Raw genomic sequence first — 26,021 nt, forward strand, 5'->3', positions numbered from 1 at the left:
GTCTTCTACCCGCGGGGGGGCGGCGACGGCCGACGCTCCCCAGGCGAGAAACGGCTCGCTAATCCGCTCCCGGGTCCCCCTCTGCCCACAATGCACCGGGACCAGCAGGAAGGCCGCTCCGACCCCTAATTTTCCCGCGAATTCAGTTCAAAGAGGCGGCCGGGCCCGCGGTCGGCAGCGCGCACGGGCCAACCAAGCCGCGCCTCCGCGAGAAGCGCCTCCGCGTGACTGACGGGGGACGCCGCGGACCAACGGGCTGGGCGGCCGGGCGGCGCGCGCTCCCGTCGGCCAATCAGCGCGCCGGGCGGGGAAGTGGGCGGAGCGAGGCCAGGGTAGGGTGAGCGGCCTCCGAAGCGGAGCGGGGCTCGGAGGAGGCACTTTTTTTTTTTTTTTTTTCTCCTCCCTCCTTCCCTCCTCTCCTCCTCCCTTCCCTTCCCCTCTCCTCCCCTCTCTCCTCCTTCCCCCCTCGGTCCGCCGGAGCCTGCTGGGGCGAGCGGTTGGTGTCGCGGGCGCTCACTCTCCGGGGCCGCCCGGCGGGTAGCTGGCGGGGGGAGGAGGCAGGAACCGCGATGGCGCCTCAGAAGCACGGCGGTGGGGGAGGGGGCGGCTCGGGGCCCAGCGCGGGGTCCGGGGGAGGCGGCTTCGGGGCTTCGGCGGCGGCGGCGGCGGTGGCGGCGGCGGCGGCTTCGGGCGGCAAATCCGGCGGCGGGGGCTGTGGAGGCGGCGGCGGCGGCAGTTACTCGGCCTCCTCCTCCTCCTCGGCGGCCGCGGCGGCGGCGGCGGCGGCGGGGGCCGCGGTGTTACCGGTGAAGAAGCCGAAAATGGAGCACGTCCAGGCTGACCACGAGCTTTTCCTCCAGGCCTTTGAGAGTGAGTGCGGGAGGCTTCGAGAGGACGAACGCCCCTCTCGAGCGTGCGGGGCGCGGGGCGCTCCGCCGGGGCTTTCGGAGAGTGCACTTGGTCTGGGAGTGGAGGGGAGGGATGAGGGGGGACGTCCCGGCTCCCGGGGTCCCGGGCAGGTCCTTGGCTCCCGGGAGGTTCGCCCCGGGGCCCCCGCGTTCAGAGCCGCCTTTGAGGTGAGGACGTGACGGTTGAACTGAATGCAGCCCGAGCCCGAGACGAGTTCGTGTTTTCTTTTATCCCTTCCCTACTCTACAAGTACCGGGGTCCCAGTTGTAGGTTTCGGGGGGACAAGATGCAGCAGCATCCTGTGCGGGCGCGAGTGCAGTAAAGCCGAGGAAATTGTCATTGGTCCGAAATGCCTTCGCACCCCCTCGGGCTGCGTGTTAGTTAACACGGCACCTTCGGAAGCCTTAAGCCTTTCAAACCTATCCGCCCATTTTATGGATACGTAGACTGAGAGACAGAATGGGCAGGCGTCTTCTCCGGGGATAACCTCGGAACTGTGTCTTAATTCCAGAACATTTTCTTATCTCAGTTTTCTGTTTGAAAAGATGCGTGGAGGGCGAAACTATGACTTACTTGGAAAGGGGAGCACAGTGTCTGGAAACAAACAATAGAATTTCTAAACAACATTATGACTACAAATAAAATTTCTACTTAATAGATATTCTATCCTGGTTGTTTTGCTTCGCTCTTGGGCAGTCTTCTAGCGAAGTATTTTACAGCAACTTGAATAAACTCAGCTTTACCGTCGAATGTCTTTATTTACAATATTACCGTGGCATATGTTATGGGCATGGTATCAGCTGTGCTTGGAAAGACGTTTTACATTGTTTAATACTGTCCTTCATTCTCATTAGTGCTTCATGAAATTCTAATTGGAATTTAATACAAATAATTTCGATTTTTATTGAGACAGATATTGAACCTGCTTCAGAAATCATTATTCTTTTGCTTAATATACTTTTTAAAAAATCTGAAAAGCTTTTAAGTGGAAACGGAACTGAAGGACAGTCATAAAAATAAACACGCTTGTTTGTACCTCTTCTAAAATATCTCCTTTTAGTTTAATTTGAAACTAAAACTAAACGGGAGATTAAGTGGAAATTGAAAACTTTGTAAATGTTAGGAGAAAATCAATCCTCTAGAAAGGTTTTAACTAATTGTTTTCAGAGGAGTCCACCTGTGAGAAATCATTTCTCATTAAGAATTAGGTCTTATTTTTTTCTGATATTGATTTCAGTTTCTGGACGTTTAAGTTCTTAATATACTTATTAATTTAGGTAGTCATAATTAGATTAATACTCTTCAAAGAAATGTGATTCTCGTAACTCAGTAATATCACTGGAATGGCGTTATGAAAATGTATTTTTAACTTTAACCTGTCTTTTATAAAAATCTAAAATTTAAGTATTAAAAAGATTGCTCTGGGGACCTATCAATTGTGAGTTTAAAATATAGTGAATTTTATAATCCTGATTTTGATCATATCTGTATTAGAATGTTTGGAAAGAGTTTTATTTAATTTTGGCTAGTTACTACAAGTTTTTGTAATGGCCAGTTAGAATGAAATTTTCACCATGTTTGGCTTTTAATAAGTTTTTGTGGAATAGAGCGATCTCAAAGTACTTTGGAGGAGGGAATGGAGTAAGTCATCAAATGAATTTACTGTTCTTTGCTTTTGCACAGTAATGTCGGCTACCTTAGGGTTAGTTTGAAATTGTAAATATATCTAGGGAGACAGGGTGGCAGGGGGAGGGAAGAGGATTTTATGCTATAGACTACTGAATGGCCTTTAGTGCTTACTAATATCCTGGGTATAAACAGGTAGTACACTATTTCCACAAAGATTGTTTTGTGCTGGTTAGAGTGTGGGTTGCATGGACTGGGTTGATGGTTTATTAACAAGTTCATTAAAAAGATAATGTTTGGATTTTGTTTCCTGTTACCCAGAACCAACACAGATCTATAGATTTCTTCGAACACGAAATCTTATAGCAGTAAGTAGTCAATGAAATTCACCAATATTATTTCATTCTTATAACTTCACCTGTAATTTTAATATTTTTAATTTTTTATAGCCAATATTTTTGCACAGAACTCTTACTTACATGTCTCATCGAAACTCCAGAACAAACATCAAAAGGTACATTTTATGAATTTTATTTCGAGCTGATTGAACTACTAGAAAGTTTTATTTTAGAGTGGGGGAGAGATTCTCAGGAGAGAGTTCTTCGAAAATTTGTCTTAAAAGTTCTAGTTAAATATTATGAAAATTGAAAGAGCAACTAGTTGAATTTGGAATCATCTTTTAAAAGTATCATTTTTGTAATTAGTTTTTTTCTCTAATAGAAATTATTTAGTGAAGTGATTTTACTGACTCTTATTTTTTACTCTTTGTTAGTTATTTTCAGGTTTGGTTGCTAGGACTTAAATGATTCCTCAAGGGCTCAGGGTAACTATCTGTCTTTGATACTTTGGAAGTTTATAGAAGGGTGTCTAAAAATAAGATGTTTTGATTATCTGGTCTTAAAGCAGAGCCTGGGTATGTTGTACTTATTTTTACTGTAGGAACTTTGACTGTGTAATGTTTAGTAAAGGTAATAACGGAAATCAAGTTTCTTGATTTATGTGCAAGATCTACCTATTAAGTATATCAAAATGAACAACTTTAAATTGAAAAGAAAGACCTTCCATTAAACTTTTTGTATCTATATAGTCTTACTGTTTGTCTGTTGAGTCAGGGTCTTGTTAGGTAGACATGGCCTGATAACTCGCTATATAACTTATACTGGCTCCAAACTTGTGGCTATTCTGCCTCAGCCTCCATCCCAGTATTGGGATTATAGGTATGATCCACCCACCACACCTATCTATTTTAATGGTCTTGACTTAATGAAACCATTCAGCTACTTCAATACATTAGAAACTAAACAGGTCTCGGAAAAAAAAAGAAAAAAGAAAGAAAAAAAAACTTCTTGGGAAAATCTTGGTTACTGTGAAGGCATTTCTAGGGCAAGATATAGTTTTGTAAATGCATCACAGTTTACTACAAATAATTGAAATGTAAGAGAAATGAATTGCATTTAATAGATAAAAGTTGCTAAGCACTCATAGCTAGAAAGAAAATAACAAATTAGGCAACAGAATTAGATTGTCTACTTTTTGTCTAATACATTATTTGATATGTGCCAAGATTCACCAAATTTTTCTGTTAAAGGAATAGTAAATATTTTAGGGTCCTGTAGCCAGAAGACAAAATCAAGAATATTATTTAGGTTGCTGGCTGTGGTGGTGCACGCCTTTAATCCCAGCAGAGGAGGCAGACGCAGGTGGATCTCTGTGAGTTCAAGGCCAGCCTAGTCTACAGAGCAAGTTCCAGGACAGGCTTCAAAGCTACACAGAGAAAACCTGTCTCCAAAAAACAAACAAACAAACAAAAGAATATTTTCTAGGTAGTTAATATAAAGAGAAAAGTGTTTATAAATGAAATTGGCTATATAAGGGTACAACGTATATTCTAATAGAAGTATAGAATCCTTTTTGGTTTCTTTGAGTAAAGAAAAACTTACTTAATTTTAAGGATTCATAGTTTCTATCATCAGATCAGCTATTTACCCATTCTTCGCCTGTGGGCTTATACAAAAACAGTAAGCCAGATTTGATTGTGGTCTGTAGTTTCATTATTCTTGATTCATTTCGTAGAACTTTGTGAACTTAACTTTTTTTATTAAAGTTTTTTAATATAGTTATTTAGGATATGACCTGGTTTTGATTTTAAAAGTGATAAAGATTTTTAAAACTAAATTTGGCCAGGCGATGGTGGCACATGCCTTTAATCCCAGCACTCAGGAGGCAGAGCCAGGCGGATCTCTGTGAGGTTGAGGCCAGCCTGGTCTACAGAGCGAGATCCAGGACAGGCACCAAAACTACATGGAGAAATCCTGTCGAGGAAAAAACAACAACAAAAACCTAAATTTGGATTAATTTATAAGTAGATTGAATACACATCATTTTCATGATGTTTGCTTATTAGACTGTCTCATGGGATATATTATGTGCCGATAGAGACAGCATAAAAAGTTTGGTTGTGCTGGGCATGGTTAGCATATGCCTTTAATCCTAGCACTTGGAATGGCAGAGGCAGGTAGGTTTCTGTGAGTTTAAGGCAAGCCTGGTCTATATAGCAAGTTCCAGGATAGCCAAGACTACATAATGAGATTCTGTCTCAAAAACAAAGCAAAATTTTGGTAGTAGAAACCAGTTTTCTGATTATCACCCTTTGGATTTTAAGAACTGTCTTTGAGAGATTTTGAAGCAAATTTACTAGCGTAGAAACATTTAAATCTCATTTAGATTATTTTCTCACAAAATACATATGGATTACTTAATTCTCTTGTTACATCTGATTTTAGGACTTTAGGAATATGATCTTTAGATGAGTGGTCTTTGCCATCAGTGACTGAAGGTTTATGTTGCACAGCAAATATCTACATTTGCATTTATGTATAATATGTAAATCAGTATAACAGTATTTTGTGGGGAAGGGCACTGTTGGGAATTGAATACAAGATTTTAGGCATGCTAGACAAATGCTCTTACCTCTTAGCTACATCTTTAGTCCATATTACTTGCTTTAAAGTCATGCCATCGGTTATGATATTAATTCTGGTGTATTTGTTAGACTCAGACTTCAGTCTTACTTCATAGAAGATTTGGAGTTTTTATTCAAATACTGTAGGCTTACCCTACTATGAGATAGTAGAGTTAAAAATGAGGTGAATGCTTTTGTTTGTGCGTTCATTCATTCATTTTGGGAAGTGATTTCACAGTGTATCCCAAGCTGGTGCTGGAAGTTATTATCCTCCTGCCTCAGATTCTAGGGTACTATGATACAGTCATGCAACTACACACCTGACTCAAGAACGGTCTTTTTATTTAATCTATTTTATTAGATATCTTTTAAGTTATTCTGAGCCCTCCCAGTATGTCGCCTTCCCCACACCCCAAAGTTTGTGTAATTTTAATCATTCTATTTACTGGTAACCTTATGGTACCATTTTCTTTGTTAATCTCATCTGTAGTATGAGGTTGCCTTTCTACAGAAGTGCTTGGAGTTGGAGAGGTGCTGTGTTTCTGTGGTTTCTTCCTTTTTCTCTATGGAAGGCTGGATTGTTCTCACCTATGTCAAACCTTTGCTACTGTTCAGTTCGATGGGTTTCACCCACATGAAACTCAGTGTTGGAAGAAATGCTTGGATTTTTCAATCTTACCTTTCTCTCTGCAGACAAAATTTAAATTTTTTCTTAGTTATAAAAAAGTTACTATTAAATATTTCCAGTAATAAAAAACCTTCCTTTAATATTTATACTGAATAGTTCTTTGTAATTAGCCTAAAAGATCCTTCAGTTTTCTTATTGTATTTGTATATTCTCTTATTTGTAGATTGAAAATAGACTTTTTTCTAAAGTACTACTAGGCTCTATGATAAAACTTTAAAATTGATTTTTTTTTTGTTATTCTAGAGATAGAGATTTAAAAAAAATATCTTTCATTAGTGGAGAATGTTCTTGTTCACCTAAAATACAGAAACTTAATACTGTTCTGTCAATGTTTTACTGTAATGTGTTCTTACTAGCACTTTCCTTTAGATACTTTCCCCCATTTTTTTTTTTTTTCTGAGACAGGGTTTCTCTATGTAGTTTTGGTGCCTGTCCTGGATCTCGCTCTGTAGACCAGGCTGACCTCGAACTCACAGAGATCCACCTGGCTCTGCCTCCTGAGTGCTGGGATTAAAGGCGTGCGCCACCGCCGCCAGCCTTTAGATACTTTTTATTATTTTTATTATTAGAGTAGTTGAGTATTTGATCAGACCCAATGGTACCTATTTGTAGTATAAGATATTGAAGGGCACGGAAGGGAGGATCTCAAGTTTTTGGCTACTTGTCAAAAGCCTGTTTGAAGGGGGGTTGTTTTTAAAGAGTAAGCCTTCTATGTCTGTAATTTCTATTATCTACACATAAGGATTAAAAAACTAACTAAGGGACTGGAGAAATGGGTCAGTGGTTAAGAGTATTGGCTGCTCGCCGGGCGGTGGTGGCGCACGCCTGTAATCCCAGCACTTGGGAGGCAGAGGCAGGCGGATCTCTGAGTTTGAGGCCAGCCTGGGCTACAGAGTGAGTTCCAGTAAAGGCGCAAAGCTACACAGAGAAACCCTGTCTCGAAAAACCAAAAAAGAGTACTGGCTGCTCTTCCAGAGGACTTGAATTCAGTTCCCCGAAACCACACGATGCTTACTTATAACCATCTATAGTGGGATCTGATGTCCTCTTCTGTCTGGTGCCCTCTTCTGTCATGCAGGCATACATGCAAATTGAGCATATATACATATACATAAAATACATCAATAAATCTTTTTTTTAAAAACTATAACTGAATGTGGACTACATTGAATTTTTTAAGTACTAATTTTGAAAATATCTGTATAAAGAGAAACATTTGTTAAACATTCTGATTAACAAATTACTAGAAGTTTTTTTTTTTTCTTTTTTTTTTCAGAGCTGAAGACCGAACCCAGGACCTTGCACTTGCTAGGCAAGTGCTCTACCACAGAGCTAAATCCCCAACCCAAGAAGTTTCATTTTTAACTTCTATCTTGAGAACATAGTTCACTTTGAGAACTAAGATGAGGCATATTTTGTAATCCATTCAACTTTCATTGCTTTGGAAGATTTTATTTAAGCTTTTATTTTTGAAGGGGCTGGTGGAATTTGTATTTTCTTAGGCAGGTTAAGCCAGGTGTGGTGAGGTATGCTTGTAACCCAGTCCTCAAGACTAAGAATTGCCTTGTGTTTGAGGCCAGCTCAAGCTTACATAGTAAGTCTTAGGCCAGCTCAAGCTGTATAACAAGGCCCTCTATCGAGAATCAAGTGTACAAGCGCGAGGCCCTGGGTTCAGTCCTCAGCTCCGAATTAAAAGAGAGACAGAGAGAATCAAGTGTAGCTGGCCAGTGGTAGGGCACGCCTTTAATTCCAGCACTTGGGAGGCAGAGACAGGCGGATCTCTGTGGGTTCCAGGCCAACCTGATCTACAAAGCGAGTTCCAGGACTGCTAAGACTGTTACACAGAGAGGGCTGGAGAGATGGCTCAGAGGTTAAGAGCACTGACTGCTCTTCCAGAGGTCTTGAGTTCAATTCCCAGCAACCACATGGCGGTTCACAACCACCTGTATTGAGATCTAGTGCCCTCTTCTGGCCTTCAGGGACACATGCAGGCAGAATACTGTATACATAATAAATAAATAAATCTTAAAAAAAAAAAAAAAAAGACTGTTACACAGAGAAACCATGTCTCGAAAAACAAAACCAAACAAAAAAAAAAACCCCAAAGAATTAAGTGTCAGGTTAAAGGTGCATACATAATTTTATGATTGAATGGAATGTGCCCTAACTTTATTGTTACTGGTTTTTGCTATTTAATCTTTTTGTTGTGGCATATCATTCAGCTGAAAATTTGCCAATAACCTTTGAGGATGTTTTATGATTTTCAGTTATGTTTTTTGTAGTCTGGTGTGATGGTTCATACTGTAATCCCAGGATTTGAGCAGCTGAGGTAGAAGGGTTGCCCTGAGTTCAAGTCTAGCTTGGGCTACAGAGTGAGACACTATTTCAAAAAAGATAAAAAAGAATAACCATGGAGCTGATATATATTTATTGGGTTGCTTAATAGATACTGGATGTTCTAATAGGGCATGGTGGCACACCGCCTTTAAACCTAGCACTGGGAGACAGAGACAGACAGATCTCTTGAGTTCAAGAGTTCCAGGATAACCAAAGAGAAACCCGTCTCCTAAAAAAAAAGGTCTTCCAAAAATATGCTTACTTTGCATTTGCTTGGCTCAACTTAATAGGCACTTAAATACCTATTAAGATTAAGGCCAGCCAAGCAGCAGTGGCACATGCCTATAATTCCAGCACTTGGGAGGCAGAGCCAGGTGGATCTGTGTGATTTCAAGGCCAGCCTGGTCTACAGAGTGAGATCCAGGACAGGCTCCAAAACTACACAGAGAAATCCTGTCTGGGGGGAAAAAATTAAGGCCTTATTATAAAAAGTAATCACTGCCCTTCAGGAACGTACAGCCTATTAGAAATAAAATTCTTAAGAGAGGTTTTATATGTAGGAGACTTTAAAAATAAGTAAAATTAAATGCCATGGGTAAGGACAATTACTCATGACTTGGAGATAATTATAGGAGGTTTCATGAAAAATAACATTTACAGTTGAACTTGAAGGAGTGTCTACTATATTATAAAAAATTGTTTCAATAGTGTGTGCATTGTTATGAACTAGCCATCTAGTTTATCTTGAAATAATCAAAATTGAATTTCTACTTTGCTTATTACAGTATAATTTTGTATTTTCCCCAGTTGAGAAGTGATTATTATGTTTATCTGTTTTTTCCAGGAAAACATTTAAAGTTGATGATATGTTATCAAAAGTAGAGAAAATGAAAGGAGAGCAAGAATCTCATAGGTAAGATAATCTGTCAGTTTACATTAAGTGATACACTTGAGGAAAGAGACAATTAGAGTGGCCATTTCCCTAGTGATCACACAGGATTGTTAGGAGTTTAAAAAAAACCTTAGATTCAGTTGCTCCAGGTACATGTATGAGTCAGGAATTAATTTCTGTAGCATGTCTGGCAGAGATTTCTCAAGACTGACTGTTTGACCATCTCTAATGTTAGAAACTGTTTTCTAGGACATAAGTCATCGTTTATCTCTTACTAATTTCTGGCATTTTAATTTAGGCTTGATCTTTATCCTACTACCTCACGTGCGGAGATTTGGCAACTAGAATTTATGGTACACATACTTTGTGCTAGGTGTCTTGAAGTATTGTGTTTCCCCTAAGTCAGTGGTTCTCAACCTTCCTAATGCTTTAGGAAGCCTTTAATATAGTTCCTTGTATTGTGTTGACCCTCAATCATAAAATTATTTTTCTTGCTACTTCATAACTGTGATTTTACTACTGTTAAGTTTTTTTTATTTTTTGTTCTTTTTGAGACACAGTTTCTCTTGTAGTCCTGGCTGCCTAGAACTCACTCTGTAGACCAAGCTGGCTTCAAACTTACAAAGATCCGCCTGCCTTTGCCTTCCAAGTGCTGAGATTACAGATTGTGCACCACCACCATCTGGCCCATGTATGAATCTTAATGTAGATATCTGTGTTTTCCAGTGGTCTTAGGTGACCCCTGTGAAAGGGTTGGAACCCAAAGGTTGAGAACCGCTGCTTTATGTAATTATGAAATTAAGTATGAAAGAGGGATCCCCTTTTTCTATATCCTTATTTATCTCTTAGTACAAAGTATTCATAATTTTAGCTGGGCATGGTGGCAAATTCCTTTAATCCCAGAACTCGGGAGGCAGAGGAAGCAGATCTCTGTGAATTCCAGGATAGCCTTTTGTACTAAATGAGGTCCAGGACCGCCAGGGCTGTTACAAAGAAAAACCCTGTATTGAAAAACCAAAAAAGAAAAAAACTCATTGTTCTTTTTGAATATTCCAGGAACTAAGGTGCTATTTATTTATTGACTACTTTTAGGGAGAATGTAGAAACTGGAAATTCTGGATAACTCTCCATCCACCTATCCCTCAGCTTCTGTGTTGGAGATTGAAGATTGAATACAGTTTTTTGTGAATGTTAGGCAAGTGCTCTAGTTAGCTATATATTCTGTTTCTTCAAAAAAAACTTTATATAGAAAATTTGTGGTGGTATATTTTCTTTTTCTCTAAGTTTTTGTTGTGGAGAAAGGGTCTTGCTTTTTTTTTTTTTCTTTTTTCAGTCTGGCTCACTTATAACCCTTTTTCTTGTATTACCCTCCCAAGTATAGAACAAGCATGTGCCATTTAATATCTTTCCAATCAACATAAGATAATTGTCTTAGTAAGGATTTCTAGTGCTGTGATAAAAAATACCATGAAACAAAGCATCTTGGGAAGGAAAGGGTTTATTTTAGCTTAGTTCCACATCACAGTTCATCACTGAAGAAATCAGAGCAGGAAATCAAGAAGGGAAAGACATTGAAAGCAGGAACTGAAGCAGAAGCTGTGGAGGAGTGCTGTTAACTGGTTTGCTCCCCAAGGCTTGCTCTGCCTGCTGTCACTGAGGACCACCAGCCTGGGGTGGTACCATCCACAGAGCTTATATTTTTATTTCAGATGCTTATCTGGTCACTTGCCTTTGACAAAACTCTGGGGGCCCTAAGGGATTTTTAATATTAATATGTGGTGGTAGTGCTACCACATGCCTGCATCTCCTGTGTTAGGGCGTCATAGTCTAGTTAGAACCTCATCTGATGACCTAACTTTTTTCTTCTGATTACCTTCATAAATTTGCCCTCTAGTCATTTCAAGGTTATAAGAATAATGAGCCAGTAAAAATTTTTGATCTTGTTGGGCAGTGGTGGCTCATGCCTTTATTCCTAACAAGAGGCGGTCAGATTTGTGGGTTTAGGGGCAGCCTGGTCTACAGAGTGAGTTCCAGGACAGCCAAGGCTACACAGAAAACCTGTCTTGAAAAAGAAAAAAAAAAAGTATGATCTCTTTATCTTCCTTACCAGAATTTAGTTCTATCAATAATAAACCCTACTATTATCTCACTGTGGCAGCAGTGTCTTTGATAAGTATAATAGCATTTCTCTAAGAATGTGTATTATAAGGAATTGTGAATTGTATTGATGTGAAATGATCAGTTCTTTCTGATCATTTGCCCTCTGGTAATTTTCTTCCTTTTAACCCAGTGGTTTGAACTGCAATTCATAGAAATATCAGTAGATTATATAAAATTCTTTTTTTAGACTTTATCTTTTTTGTTCTCTATTTTCCACATGACATCAATTCTTCAGTGTCTTAATTACTATAGCTGTATAAATCTTGTTTTGTGTTTTTAGGTGGTCTTACTATGTAAATCTGAGTGACTTACAATGCACCATGTAGCTCAGGCTGGTTTTTATTTTTTTCTCCCATACAGACTTTTTTTTTTTTTAACGTAGAAACAGGTTATAATTCAAAAGTCAGGGTTATTTGAAACTGGAAAATATTTTCTTTGTAGAAAATAGTAAAAATGATAACATTTCCCAGTAAGCCCCTTTAAGCCAAATAATAGCTGAATTATACATATAAATATTGATTAAATCTGGGATACAGAAGAAACCTATCTTTATCTGTTCAGAGAGCTATGTTTTACTTAAGTTGTGTAGGTGAGATTCCTATTCATCTTCCCCTTCATTGTTTGATTTATGGCAGACATTTTTCTATAGGTTAATCCATAATCTAAAAAGATTTTTAGCCTCCCCTCCTAGAAGTAGAGCCAGCATATTCTTTCATCAGCTTGATACAGTACAAATTCTTATCTTTTTTTTTGTTTTGTTTTGTTTTTTTTGAGACAGGGTTTCTCTGTGTAGCTTTGCGCCTTTCCTGGAACTCACTTGGTAGCCCAGGCTGGCCTCGAACTCACAGAGATCTGCCTGCCTCTGCCTCCCAAGTGCTGGGATTAAAGGCCCGGCCAAATTCTTATCTTAATAGTGAAATGTTTCACTAAAACTTGCCCAGTGATTGGGCAAAGCCAAAACTTAGTATAAGTCACAGTCATCCTAGAGTCCCCCCTGCTAGGTAGCCTCCCTGGATCTGTGGGTTGCAGTCTGATTGTCCTTTGCTTTATATATGTAGTATCCACCTATGAGTGAGTACATACCATGTTTGTCCTTCTGAGTCTGGATTACCTCAGTCAGGTTGGTATTTTCTAATTTGGCTGAGGCTGTTCTTGAACTCATAGGTTTACTTGCCTCTGCTTCCTGAGAGCTGGGATGAGAGGCATGTGCCACTGTGCCTGCCTTGCTATATGAAATTCTTGGAAGTCCTTAGATCAGGTCCTACAGACATACATACACACCTATACCACGTACACTCAAATTAGGAGCCCTGGCTGGCTAGTGAGCTTCAGAGCATTACTCTGAGCCCCAGTGCTAGAGTTCTAGTGTGTGCCTGGCTTTGTATGAGGATGCTGTAGATCTGGACTGGTCCTCATGCCTGCATGTTAGTCAAGCATTTCCCCAGCCTCTTGCCCACAGTTTTGAAAGACAAATTCTAGATCTTTAAGATCAAGTTGGGTACAGCAAATTCATCATTAAACCCTCTGAGATTTGTATACTACTGTCTCAGTGTTGTTCCCTAAGGTACTAAGATAATCCGAGAACGTTTTTTTCAAGTTCTCCTCAAACTCCCCAGTAGTGTATTTCAGTGAGGTAGCGTGTTTCAGTGTACTTCTCATCTCAGATTAACTGTATTCTTATTGTAGTGTTAATTTATTACACAGGGTTTATGGAAGATATCTTAGATGCCAGTGCTGGTACTATAAAAAACTATATAATCTGTTGTCAAGTTCGTTGTTAGAATAATACAAATCTTTGTTGTTCCGTGGTATTAATTAAATTTAAAATCTTAAATCATATACAGGAGCATTTCTCTTCTCTGCATTATCACAGACATGAGGACCTCATTCAGTTTGATCACAGCTATGTCTGTTCAATTCTAGTAGTCTAAATGTCTTCTGCAGGAATTCATGTTCTTTCAACACACACTTCCCAGAATTAGACTAGACCATTTCCATTTCCAGTGTATTTCATTTCCCAGAACTAAAGGGGATTTTCTAGATTCACAAGAATATCACAGTACTGCAACCCAAAATCTAGTATAAATGCCTAAATTAGTTTTTGTTGTTGTTGTTGTTGTTTTGAGACAGGGTATGTCCTGACTGTCTTGAAACTCACTTTGTAGACCAGGCTGGTCTCAAACTCACAGAAATTTGCCTTGCCTCTGCCTCAAGTGCTGGGATTAAAGGTGTGGTCAACACTCCCAATTTAGTTTTGAAATTTATGGCAAGTAAAAATAGAACCAAAATATTAACATTCATCTATGTAAAACAAGTTGATATTCCATGGTTTTTTATACTTTAGGTCTACAGCTGTCTTACACATTAGTTATAGAAACTTGTTAGAAGAAGAAATTATGGACAAAAAAAGGATCGTGAGTCATGTTATGGGTTTTACTTTTTTTTTTTCCCCCCCTCCTTTTTCTGGTTTTTCAAGATTTTTAGTCCTGGCTGTTCTCAAGTTCACCTGCCTCCTGAGTGCTGTGTGCCTCCATGTCCTGCAGTTTTTGCTTTTCTAAGATGTTACTTTGTTTCAATAAACAAGAGTTATTTTGATCTTAAAACAATGATAAAACTGTCATTCAAATTATTTGGAAAAGTAGCATTTTTAAAAATAGCATACTTCAAAGCATGTAGCAAATTTTAGAGACTCATGAGGTCTCACCTGCTTCCCAGATTTCTCTGATGCGTCTCTTTGCTGAAGAAATCCCAAGGAAAGTTACCACAACTAGAATTTCTTTTTTTTTTTAATTATTTGAGAGGTGTTGCTATGTTTCCTGGGTTGGTCTTCAATTTGCTATCATCCTCCTGTCTGCCTTAGCTTCAACTATGGTGGGATTATAGGCATATGACACTACTATCCCTTGCTGAATAGAGCTTTTATTAGTTGGTTTTTGTAGTTATTTTGCTTTGTGTGCCTTACTGGGAAATTAACCCAGGGCCTTGTTGCTTGCGAAGTAAGCTCTCTAACTTTTCAGAGATATCCTTAGTCCTAACGGGTCTTTTATCACTGTTTTTGTTAAAACCTAAACTTTGGAGTTACTTATCTTCCTTTCATAAACATCCTTTTGGTAAGCATCTTTTTCTACAATGAGAAGGTTTGGATCTGTATTTGGAGCCAGAGGGGTGTGTCACTTCCTTAGTGTGCCATGTTCCAAGCACTATATTTAAGCTTCAGGGATATAATGGTGAGCAAAACACATCTTTTTGGAGGGAAATAAATGGTGGGGAAGAAAAGTACAGGAAAACATGAGTGTGTACCACAGGAGAAACCGTTCTTGTTTGAGTTGTTGAATGTAATGTCCAAGGAAATCTTGTCTGGAGAAATAAGCTGAAATTTGAAAAATGAATATAGGAGTTAAGTGAGGGAGGAAGAGCAGGTGGTTCTGGAAAAATGAACATTATGTAAACAGCCTTTGAGACCAAGGTGTCTGAGTAGAGAGAGCAGGAAGACTGATATGAGGAGCCTGGAAAAGGTGCCTGTGACCAGTCAATTCAGGGTCTTAGAGGCTATATGAAGACATGGTCTTGCTGGGCGTAGTGGTGCACACCTTTAACCAGCTGTCAGGAGGCATGTGGATCTCTGAGTTTGAGGCTATTCTGGTCTACATAGTGAGTTCCAGGATAGACAGCTACATAGTGAGATGCTGTCTGAAAAAAAAAAAAACTCAATAAATAAATAAAAGATATGGTCTTTATCATAGGAATGCTATTAAGTCATTCTTTGTACATATGGATCTTTGTAGTTCTAGGAATGGAACCTAAGACCGTGTGCTTGCTAGACAGTTGCTCTATCACTGAACTACACAATTAAAGAAATTATTTTAAACAGTACTATTATATTAATAGCTCTTCTCTGCCCTTCTATTTTGTAGATAATGTTTAGGCTTCTTTGGTTTATTGTCTATTTTTCTCTAATGTCTTTCCTTTTTTAAGTTGTTTTTGTCTGTGTTTTGTGTTCTTTGAGATGAGGACTCTTGTAGTCCTGTCTGGCCTTGAACTCTTATGTACTTGAGGTTGAATTTACAATGATCCTCTTGTTCCACCTCCTAAGTACAGGGATTATAGATATATGCCACCAGCCCTACTTCAGCACTCTATAGTTTTGAAAGATTTGTTTCTGTGTAATAGACAATACACCATCTCATCTCCCAATTCAGAGTCTTCCCTGTCTGTATGTCTCAAATGCTATATTTGAGAACCTGGGTTCTAGAATAATGAATTCTGTAGTGTAATCATATTTTTAGCTTTTGTGCCATGTTCCAAGCACTATATTTGTATAAAAGTACTCATGTTTTCCTGTACTTTTCTTCCCCACCATTTATTTCCCTCCAAAAAGATGTGTTTTGCTCACCATTATATCCCTGAAGCTTAAGTATAGTGCTTGGAACATGGCACACTATGTTTTATTATATGATAAAATACATAAGGAAAGTTAAGCCAATGAGATAGCTCAACTGCAAAAGGCACTGGCTTCAAAGCCTAATGACCCAGGTTTGTTTCCCAGAACTAGCGTGGTTGAAGGAAAGAACTGATTCCCAAAAATTGTCCCTCTGATTTCTGACCTTGACACATGTATTGTGTGTACCCACAGAAAACAGAATAATAAGTGAATGTGTAAAAGAGAAGTAGCTATCCTTGCACAGTCTAGATGCTAGCATATGACCTATTCCTTTTTTGCTTTATTTTGTTTTGAGGCAGGGTTTCTCTGTGTAACTATTCTGGAACTCTGTAGACCAGGCTGGCCTTGAGCTCACTGTGATTCACCTGCCAATGCCTCCTTCGTGTTGGAATTAAAGGTGCCACAACCACCCGGCTATTTATTCCTATTTTGAGGAAATATAGTTATAAAGCTTTGTACCAGTACTATCAGTAATGTATATAAATTTAAAGCAGTTTTCACAGTCTTTTCAGCATAACTGGGTTTCCAGCTGGATGTGGTGGCCCACACCTTTAGTCCCAGCATCAGGGAGGCAGAACCAAGTGGATCTCTGAGTTCAAGACCAGCCTGATCTACAAAGCAAGATCAATGACAGCCAGGGCCGTTACACAGAGAAACCCTTTCTTTTATTTTTCCTTTTTCTTTTTAAATATATTTTTTATTTTATTTTTTCAAGAGGTCCCATTTATTAATTGTTGTGCTCAGGGTCTGTGCTGCTGGTGTTATATTTAGGAAGTGATCTCCGGTGCCAATGCGTTCAAGAGTACTTCCCACTTTCTTTTCTATTAAGTTTAGTGTAACTGGATTTATGTTGAGGTCTTTGATCCACTTGGACTTGAGTTTTGTGCATGGTGACAGATATGGATCTATTTGTAATCTTTTACATATTGACATCCAGTTATGCCAGCACCATTTGTTGAAGATACTTTCTTTTTTCCATTGTATAGTTCTGGCTTCTTTGTCAAAAATCAGGTGTTCATATGTGCATGGATTAATGTCAGGGTCTTCGATTCGATTCCATTGGTCCGTATGTGCATTTTATTTTTATTTATTTTTATGTGCATTTGTGTTTTTGCCATGGGTGTCGGGATCCCCTGAAACTGAAGTTTCAGACAGGTGTGAGCTGCCATGTGGGTGCTGGGAATTGAACTCGGGTCCTCTGGAAGAAGAGTCAGCACTCTTAACCCCTGAGCCATCTCTCCAGCTGGAGAAACCCTTTCTTGAAGAAGAAAAACAAAACAAGACAAAAAACCCCTTGGTTTCCTTTGTGGGATCCAGTATTCAGATTTGAGGTTTTTAGGTGGATCGTGTTTCAGAATGTTAGTCCCTTAAGGATTTGCTTAACCTCTTTCTGCAGGGTGCTTCAGAATTGTCAGGTATTTATGCTTAGAATCAACTACCTTAAAATTTTAAATTTTTTAGCCATTGTTTTGTTATCATACTTCTTATTTCCTGAGAATATATAGATAAATAACAATTCTGTCTTTTTTCCCTAGACAGTATTTTACTACATAGCCCTGGCTGGCCTGGAACTGGCTATGTAGACTAAGCTAGGTTGGAACTCCAAAAGATCTATCTACCTCTGCCTCCTGAGTGCTGGAATTAAAATTATAGGCTATGCTGGACCTAATCCTTAGGTTTTATCCTGGTCACCTAAACTAAATTCTGTTTAGCCTGAAACTAAATAATGCCTAACTTTACATGGTTTTCTTCTTTCTCATTCTCTGACCCAGCTTCAAATGTGGGTACAGTAAATATAGGGGGAGAGGAAGGGGAAAGAAAACCTGCCCTTTTTCTTTAGAAGAAATCTGTGGTAGACATGGTGGTGGTATACACCTGTAACCACAGCTTGGGGAAGTGAAGGCAGAAAGATCCTTGGCTGCATAGTAAGTTTGCAGCCAGCCTGAGATGCGTGAGGTACTTGGTTTATTTACTTAGTAGTGTGTGTGTGTGCATGCAGGTGCACACGTGCCACTTGTGCAGTGGAGGTCAGAGAACAGCTTGAAGGAGTCATGTTTCTCTACCTGTCGGTCCCAGGGATCAAACTCAGGTCACCAGACTTGATGGCAAGTGCCCTTACCTAATTAACCATCATGACAGCCCTGATGTTTCTTTCTGGTTTGTTTTTTTGTTTTGTTTTTTGGAGACAGGGTTTCTCTGTGTAGCCCTGGCTGTCCTGGAACTCTTCTCTGTTGACCAAGCTGGCCTCAAACTCACAGAGATCCAACTACCTCTGAATCCCGAGTGCTGGGACTAAAAGCGTGCACCACTGCCGCCACCCAATTTAACCCTGTGTTTTTAAAAGTACCTGAGTTGAGTTAGAAAGTGAGTATTGTAAAAGTGTTTGCAACGTATGAATCATTTTCTGCTTTTGTTTTTTGAGATAATCTCTATGTAGCTTGGGTTGGTCTTGAATTTGTCTTCTTTTTTTTTGTTTGTTTATTTTTGGGTTTTTTTTTGTTTTTGTGTTTTCTTTTTTTTGTTTTGTTTTTTTTTTTTTTTTTTTTTTTTTTTTTTTTTTTTTGGTTTTTGGGACAGGGTTTCTGTAGCTTTGGAGCCTGTCCTGGACTAGCTCTGTAGACCAGGCTGGCCTCGAACTCACAGAGATCCACCTGTCTCTGCCTCCCAAGTGCTGGGATTAAAGGCATGCGCCACCACCGCCCGGCCAAATAACTTTTTTTTTTTTCTGAGACAGGGTTTCTCTGTGTAGCTTTGCGCCTTTCCTAGAACTCGCTTTGTAGACCAGGCTGGCCTTGAACTCACAGAGATCCGCCTGCCTCTGCCTCCCGAGTGCTGGGATTAAAAAGGGCATGTGCCACCACCGCCCGGTGAATTTGTCTTCTTGTCTCAGCCTCCAGACTGCCATGATTGCCTTTGCCATTGTGCTCTGTTCTTTTTTCCTTTCTTCAAATAACCCTTTATATATATATATATTCCCAGCACCTACAAGGCGACTCTCAACCATCAGTAATTTCAGTTCGAGGAACTCCAACACTCTCTTTGGTCTTCCTCTGTAGGCACCAGGCATGCAAGTGGTATATAGACATGCACCAGGGCAAAACACCCATAAACATCATGGGCTTGTTTTTTTTTAATACCAATCCCATTATATAACAGTTTTGTTGATACTTCAGTTATGGTTGTTGCTCTTAGTTTTTCCTTCGTATTTTATTTTTTCTAACTTTGCTTCTACCTTTACTCATTTCCATAGTCATTTTGTTTTTTTACTGACACTTTTGGTTTTTGGAGACAGGGACTCTCTGTAGCTCTGGCTGTTCTAGAACTCATAAAATGTATAGACCAGGTTTCCTCTTGCTTTCTTGGCATTGTTCTTGAAATGCTATCTCAGTAGCCCTATCCTATAATGTTCTAGCAGATTTTATGGAATATTCTACTAAGGATAAAGGTATCCTCATATCTGTTACTGGAAAAAAAAGCTTACTTGCCTCTAATTCTCTCAAAAAATAGGGGTTGGGGATTTAGCTCAGTGGTAAAGCCCTTGTCTAGCAAGCGGAAGGCCCTGGGTTCAGTCCTCAGCTCCGGAAAACAAACAAAAAAATAGAAGTTTTGGGAAGATTTTTCTAGGTCAACCTCTTTGCTATGTTTCATTTCTAGTCATTACTTATGTAACACTTGGCAGCCTGCTTCACTCTCTAACTCCCATTTCTTTCTATACACACACCTAGAGTGTTACCACCATTTTAAGAAAACTGCACATGTACTGGATTATAGAGCTTTTGCATAGCTGTGACCAAAATACAGGAGATAGGGAGAAGACACTTGTCTTGGCTCATAGTTTTAGAAGTGTCAGTCCATTGGGGTGGTAAACACATAGTGGGAGTGAAGTCCATAGTGTGTCAGGTGGAAGCAGAAAAACAACATAGAGGAAGGGCCTCCTTCCTACAAGCAGCCCTACCACTGATTTTTCAGCATGTCTTAATAATGTCTTCTTCACAATTGTGAATCTGTGCATTAGCTCCCAGTGTTCATTAGCTGCTCTGGAAATGTCATCCTAGCCACATCTAGAAGTGTGTTTTCCTATCTTAGGATTCCTAACCAGCATTCATAGCCTTTCCTTTACTGAGCTTTGTTCCTCTCTTCACTTTAGTTCTTCTCTATAAAAATACCTTGTTCTTATCTGCCGTCTTTTCTCTTGAGTCTTTTGTAATCCTGGTTCTTTGTCACCATAGAAACTGCAACAAATGTTCATTCTTTTTTCTCATTTAAATGTATTTACAAGAGCCTGTTGGTTTTTCTGTTAGCTGTTTTTTCATGCTTTTTGTTTTTGTTTTTTTGTTTTTTTTTCCCCGAGATAGGGTATTTCTGTGTAGCCCTGCCTATCCTGGAACTCTATCTAAGACTAGGCTGTCCTCAAACTCAGAGATCTGCCTGTCTCTATCTCCTGAGTGCTGGGATTAAAGATGTGAGCCACCACCTCCTGGCTTGCTTCCTTTTCTTATTGTAGAGCTTCTAACTCTTATGTGAAAACTGGTGTATTAAAGAAGTAAATTATAGGGCTGGAGGGATGGTTCAGTGGTTAAGAGCACTGGCTGCTCTTCCAGAGGACCTGATTCGATTCCCAGCAACCACATGGCATTTCACAACTATCTGTAACTCCAGTTCCAGGGAATCTGACACCTTCCTACCTTAAAATAAAGTTATATTATTTAAAAAAACAAACAGTAAATATACATTTATAATGGATTTTGGATTGTGTGTTTCACTCTTAATTTTAGAATAAAGTAGTGGCTCCATATCATCTGTTAAGATGTGTGAATTTCCATTGCTTTGATGTATTTGAAGAGCTGGGCTGGGAACTCAGAGGTAGTGTATTTGCCTAACATGGGAAATCCTAGAACCATGGGAAACATATTAAATACTTCTACATTGAATTAGATTCCATTGTCAAATATTTCTAACATTAAATGATAGGAAACCTTCCCCTTTATAACAAAGACAATAAAGCAACACTGTGGTTATGGGGCATCATTTGGTGGTGTGCTCTTTTTGACCTATTCCTTTAGTGTTTTTACTTGTATTTTTGTCAGTTGTATGTGAGAGGAGTTGGTTGTGGTTGTTGTGATTTTGTTTTTGAGATAGGGTTTCACCACCTAGCTTAGGTTGTCCTTGATCTGGATAGCTAATATCTTTGTCTGCTGAGCCACAGAGATGACAGAGATTGCACTAGCCTCTATGTGTCTGCATGTGCTGTAGTGAAAGGAGACATACTGTTTTGATTGTTAGCAAAAGCACTTAGAGATCTGAGCCTGCGCAGTTAAGAGTGAGAAAATCAAACGTTCATAAATACTTGGAATACCTTTGCTCTCAGAGTATTTTAAGGTCTGTACTACATTTATTACAGAATATTAAAGTGGTAACTTTTTGTTTTATTTAGCTTGTCTGCTCATTTGCAACTTACATTTACCGGTTTCTTCTACAAAAATGGTAAGTATTGTAATGGAAAAATTCTTCATTCTGAATTATTTGTGTTCTTTCTTTTTCTAATTTTGTTTTTGCTAATTTTCATTTGTTTGGAATTTCTTATTTTTATTTTATTTTTTTTTTGTGTGGGCTGGCTATTAAACACAATGTCCCTCTCAAGCAACTGTGTTACCACTGAGCTATACCCATAGCCATTTGATGCTTTTCAATTTTAAGCTTAAAATGTAATAAGAAAAAAATTTAAGTAGTTATCTCAGAAGTTCAAGAGGCCAAGCATCTTAGTATGACCCATCTACATATTATTTGTTGAGCTGGTGCTACGTCATTGGTATTGTTTTGTTTTTGTTTTGATGTTTTCAAAGAACAATAAAAAACTGAAATAACCACTACGACAAATGAGATACTATCTGAATGTCAGTACCAAGAAAATATATGGTATTTTGTGTTCGTTTCAGCAAACGCTAAAAGTATGTTGGGGAAGTTGAGTTGTTTTAAAAATGAATAAGGGCCAAGAGTGGTAAGGGCCAGGCATGGTGGTACATGCATGTAGGAGGCAGAGAGTTCTCTGCGTTCAAAGCCATCCTGGTCTACATAGTGAGTTCCAGCCCAGCCAGGGCTACAGACAGTGAGACCCTGACTCAAAGAACTACAAAACAAAAAACAACCCAAAAATAATTAGGGAATTATTGAGGTGGCTTAGTAGATAACATGAGACCAAGCTTAATGACCTGAGTTTGATCTCCAGAACTCACATGGTAGAGGAGAGAACAGACTCCTGTAAGTTGTCCTCTACCTCTATATACACATTTAAAGTAAATAATGATTATAAAAAGAATAAATAATGCCTGTCAGCTTGTCCATCTTAAGTTTATATATCCTCTTATTCAGTGGAATAAAATTTTTACCCGAAAAAAGCTTAAGTTTTTTTGAAATAGTTCAGTAAGTAACACAGTTTAAGAGGCTGAGGAGTAGAGAGTGGTGGTGTGGTTGCCCAACATAGGCCAGGTTCTGCATTCTGTCTGCAGCCTTGTAGCAACAGACAGGTGAGGATGATAAAATAGTGTGGTAACCTCTTGATAAGTGAGTCATGGTTTTTATATTAGAAACTTCAAATCTGATCATATGTATATTATCCACTAACAGTGTTTAGACCTTGCTTTAAGAGCTGGCCTGTTTTGTATATGGAAGTAACCCAAATAACAATTTCTATTCTCTTAAATAATTTATAATCTGCAATTCCTATTTTTAATCATCTGTATTTGTTTGCTATAGTACTCATATGAACTCATATTAGAAGCCATAATTTAGCCATTTCTCCAGCCCTAAAATGGTATCTTTGAGAACTGTCTGATAAAAAAATTTTCCTTGCCAGGTGTAGAGGCACACAACTTTGATCCCAGCACTCAGGAAGCAGATGGATCTCTTAAAGAGTTCCAGACAGGTGGGCAGGAGAGATGGCTCAGCGGTTAAGAGCACTGACTGCTGGTCCAGAGGTCCTGATTCAATTCCCAGCAACCACATGGTGGCTCACAGCCACCTGTAATGAGATCTGGTGCCCTCTTCTGGCCTGCAAGGAAGGACACATGCAGGCAGAATACGGTGTACATAATAAATAAATAAATAAATAAATAAATAAATAAATAAATAAATAAATAAATAAATAAATAAATAAATAAATAAATAAATAAATAAATAAATAAATAAAAGAGTTCCAGACTGACCAGAGCTCCATAAGTCCCCGTCTCAAAATAAAATAAAATTTTTATTTTGTGGCTTACACCCATTTATAAATGAGATCTGGTTCCTCCTTCTGGCCTGTTGGAATACATGCATGCCAAACACTATGTAATAAATAAATGTTTAGTGGTTTTGTTTGTTGTGTTATTCAAGACAGGATTTCTCTGTGTAGTTTTGGAGCCTGTCCTGGAACTTTCTCTGTAGACCAGGCTGGCTTCGACCTCACAGAGATCCACCTGGCTCAGCTTCCCAAGTGCTGGGATTAAAGGTGTGCGCTACTGCCAACCGTCATAAATAAATATTTTAAAAACAAAAAAAGGTGCCGGGCAGTGGTGGCACATGCCTTTAATCCCAGCACTTGGGAGGCAGAAGCAGGCGAATCTCAGTGAATTTGAGGCCAGCCTGGGCTACCAAGAGAGTTCTAGGATAAGGCGCAAAGCTACACAGAGAAACCCTGTCTCAAAAAACCAAAAAAAAAAAAAAAAAAAGAATTTTGAAAAAAGCCAGAATAGAGAACCAGCTTCAAGGTTCTTAACATTGTTGGATGTGGTGGCATGTGCTTGTGTATATAACTCCAGCACCTGGGAGGCCAAGGCCAAAGGATCAGTAGTTCTTGCAAGATCTAGGTCACTGACAATCTTTCTGTTTTGGACTCTGGATTATTTTTGCCATCTTAGAAAATTTTCATCATGATTATAATTTTCAAAGAGACTGATTCAGCTATCTTCTCTCAGTATATGTTGCATAAAAAGATCGGGGTGGATTTGTTTTGTTTTTTGTTTTTAGTGCTTTTTGTTACTGGTTTTATTTTGCTTTGGGTGCTAGATACCAAACACCCATCCTTCAGCATACTAGGGAAGCAGTCTACCCCTGAGCAATGCCCATAGCCCAAGAAGGTTGATTTTCTGTAGGAAAGAAAGTTACTTAAAAATCTAAGAAGGGAAAAGAATATTGTTTTTAGTATATATATAGGTGTATTAATGATCTAATAATAGTTCTGTATATTATTGAAGTTTAATATTTAAATATTTAGGTTTGAACTATTGATAACTTCAGAATTTTACAGATCAGTAAATAATAGACAGTACTTTGGAGCCTTGGCTTGCAAAAGTTTTTGTTATTTAATCAGAAAGTATGGACTCTGATACTTAAAACTAATTTTTTTTTTTAAGTTTTCTAAGCCAAAGCATGCCTACGTGGTAAATATTTTTGCTCTTTCCACTTAGACCTTCCCCCCCCCCCTCTCTCTCTCTTTCTCTCTCTCTCTCTCTAAAAGACAAGATCTTATTATGTATATCAGGCTGGCCTCACATTCACAGAAATGTACCTGCCTCGACCTTCCAATTGCCGGGAATAAAGATGTGTACCATCATGTCTCACTAAATAAATTTTCTAGTAATGGATTTTCAAAGAAGGAAAAGCATTTTTTTTAATCCTCTAGAACTATTTTACTCAAGCTTCCTGCCAAGAAGTTTTGCCTGCATTTGTCACTTTTGAAGAACACATCTTCTGTATTACCATAAACGTTAAATTTTCAAGTGAGAAGTAAATAGGTTAAGTGTAATTAAAACAACTGAGCCATCTTACTCAAATTGGGAGAAAAATCCTAGTCTATAGGCAGATACATATATTTGTCTTATGAAAAGTTTATTTTTAAAAAGAATGCTGCAAGTCTGGAACTGAACTGGGAAGAAAAAAGAAAAATAAAGCTTGTGATATGTTTTAATTATAGGAAGTCTTTTGAGATTCCTTAACTTAGGAAAATATCTTTTTTTTTCTCATGTATACATTAAAAAGATTTTTAAGACATTGGTTTTTCTATTTAGATAAGCCATCACAAAACTCAGAAAATGAACAAAATTCTGTTACCCTGGAAGTCCTGCTTGTGAAAGTTTGCCACAAAAAAAGAAAGGTAATGTATAAAATACTAGTAGATGAAGTAGAATAATCTTTAACTGAACATGTTTCTTCATATCTACTATAATTGTGAGCCAGTTTTAAAACCTCGGAAATGAAGACTGTTGAGGCTGGGTTGGTAACACACACCTTTAGTTCCAGCATTTGGGAGGCAGGAACAAGCCAGGCCTACCAGAGCTACATAATGAGATGGTGTCTCAGAGAGGGACAGGGAGACAGCTACATTGGTGGCTGACTTACTCTTATTATAACCTGTTGCCGCCCTTCCTAATTTTCCCCTGAGCTGAGCATCTGTACAAAACATTGTCAAGTAGGAGTCACAGGCAGAAGCTGTGGTTTTAGGACAGATTCAGTTGCTTCTATCATTTAGTCTCAGGTTGTTTCTTAGCTACTAGTGCATTGATATGGATGTAATCTTTACAGTATTAAATAAGAGCTGAGAGAGTTTTTCCCCAAAAGATTATTTCTTATATTTTTGGTTGTAAGCCTATCCTTTAATGGCTGAGCAATCTCTCCAGCCCATATTATTTATTTGTTTATTTATTTTGGTTTTTAGAGGCAAGGTTGCTCTGTGTAACAGTCCTAGCTGGTCTCAAACTCACTCAGATCCGCCTGCCTTTGCCTCCCAAGTGCTAGGACTAAAGGGGTTTGCCATCACCACCCAGCAAGATTATTTCTTTTATAGTACAATGATGGAAAAAAATTTACTGTCAGCATTATCAACCATTGGCTTATTAATACATTCCATCAGATTCTATTTAGAAGATTAACTCATTTCATCATAGAAACAGCTGCCATAATGGCAACATACATTTCCTGAGCAACCCACCAAAACCAACAGTATGTACTTGTGAATTTAAGTCCTTGAGTC

The 26,021-nt window shown here is 38.8% G+C and overlaps 1 protein-coding gene across 3 annotated transcripts in view; it reads left to right on the forward strand.

Moving 5' to 3' along the window:
• Nucleotides 1-370: 370 nt before the first annotated feature.
• Nucleotides 371-26,021, forward strand: part of Suz12 (SUZ12 polycomb repressive complex 2 subunit) — a 44,355-nt gene continuing 18,704 nt past the window's right edge. The window contains exons 1-7 of one of the 3 annotated variants that reach the window (XM_076542978.1): nucleotides 371-870; nucleotides 2,857-2,903; nucleotides 2,985-3,049; nucleotides 7,462-7,497; nucleotides 9,367-9,435; nucleotides 21,450-21,499; nucleotides 25,060-25,145. In XM_076542978.1, coding sequence (XP_076399093.1) covers nucleotides 570-870; nucleotides 2,857-2,903; nucleotides 2,985-3,049; nucleotides 7,462-7,497; nucleotides 9,367-9,435; nucleotides 21,450-21,499; nucleotides 25,060-25,145 — 654 coding nt within the window. In that variant the 5' untranslated portion in view covers nucleotides 371-569. The remainder of the gene's footprint in view (nucleotides 871-2,856; nucleotides 2,904-2,984; nucleotides 3,050-7,461; nucleotides 7,498-9,366; nucleotides 9,436-21,449; nucleotides 21,500-25,059; nucleotides 25,146-26,021) is intronic. The other 2 variants (XM_006977537.4, XM_042282479.2) reach the window with 2 other exon arrangements.

Source organism: Peromyscus maniculatus, chromosome 8 (assembly GCF_049852395.1).
Source record: "Peromyscus maniculatus bairdii isolate BWxNUB_F1_BW_parent chromosome 8, HU_Pman_BW_mat_3.1, whole genome shotgun sequence".
Taxonomy (NCBI): domain Eukaryota; kingdom Metazoa; phylum Chordata; class Mammalia; order Rodentia; family Cricetidae; genus Peromyscus; species Peromyscus maniculatus.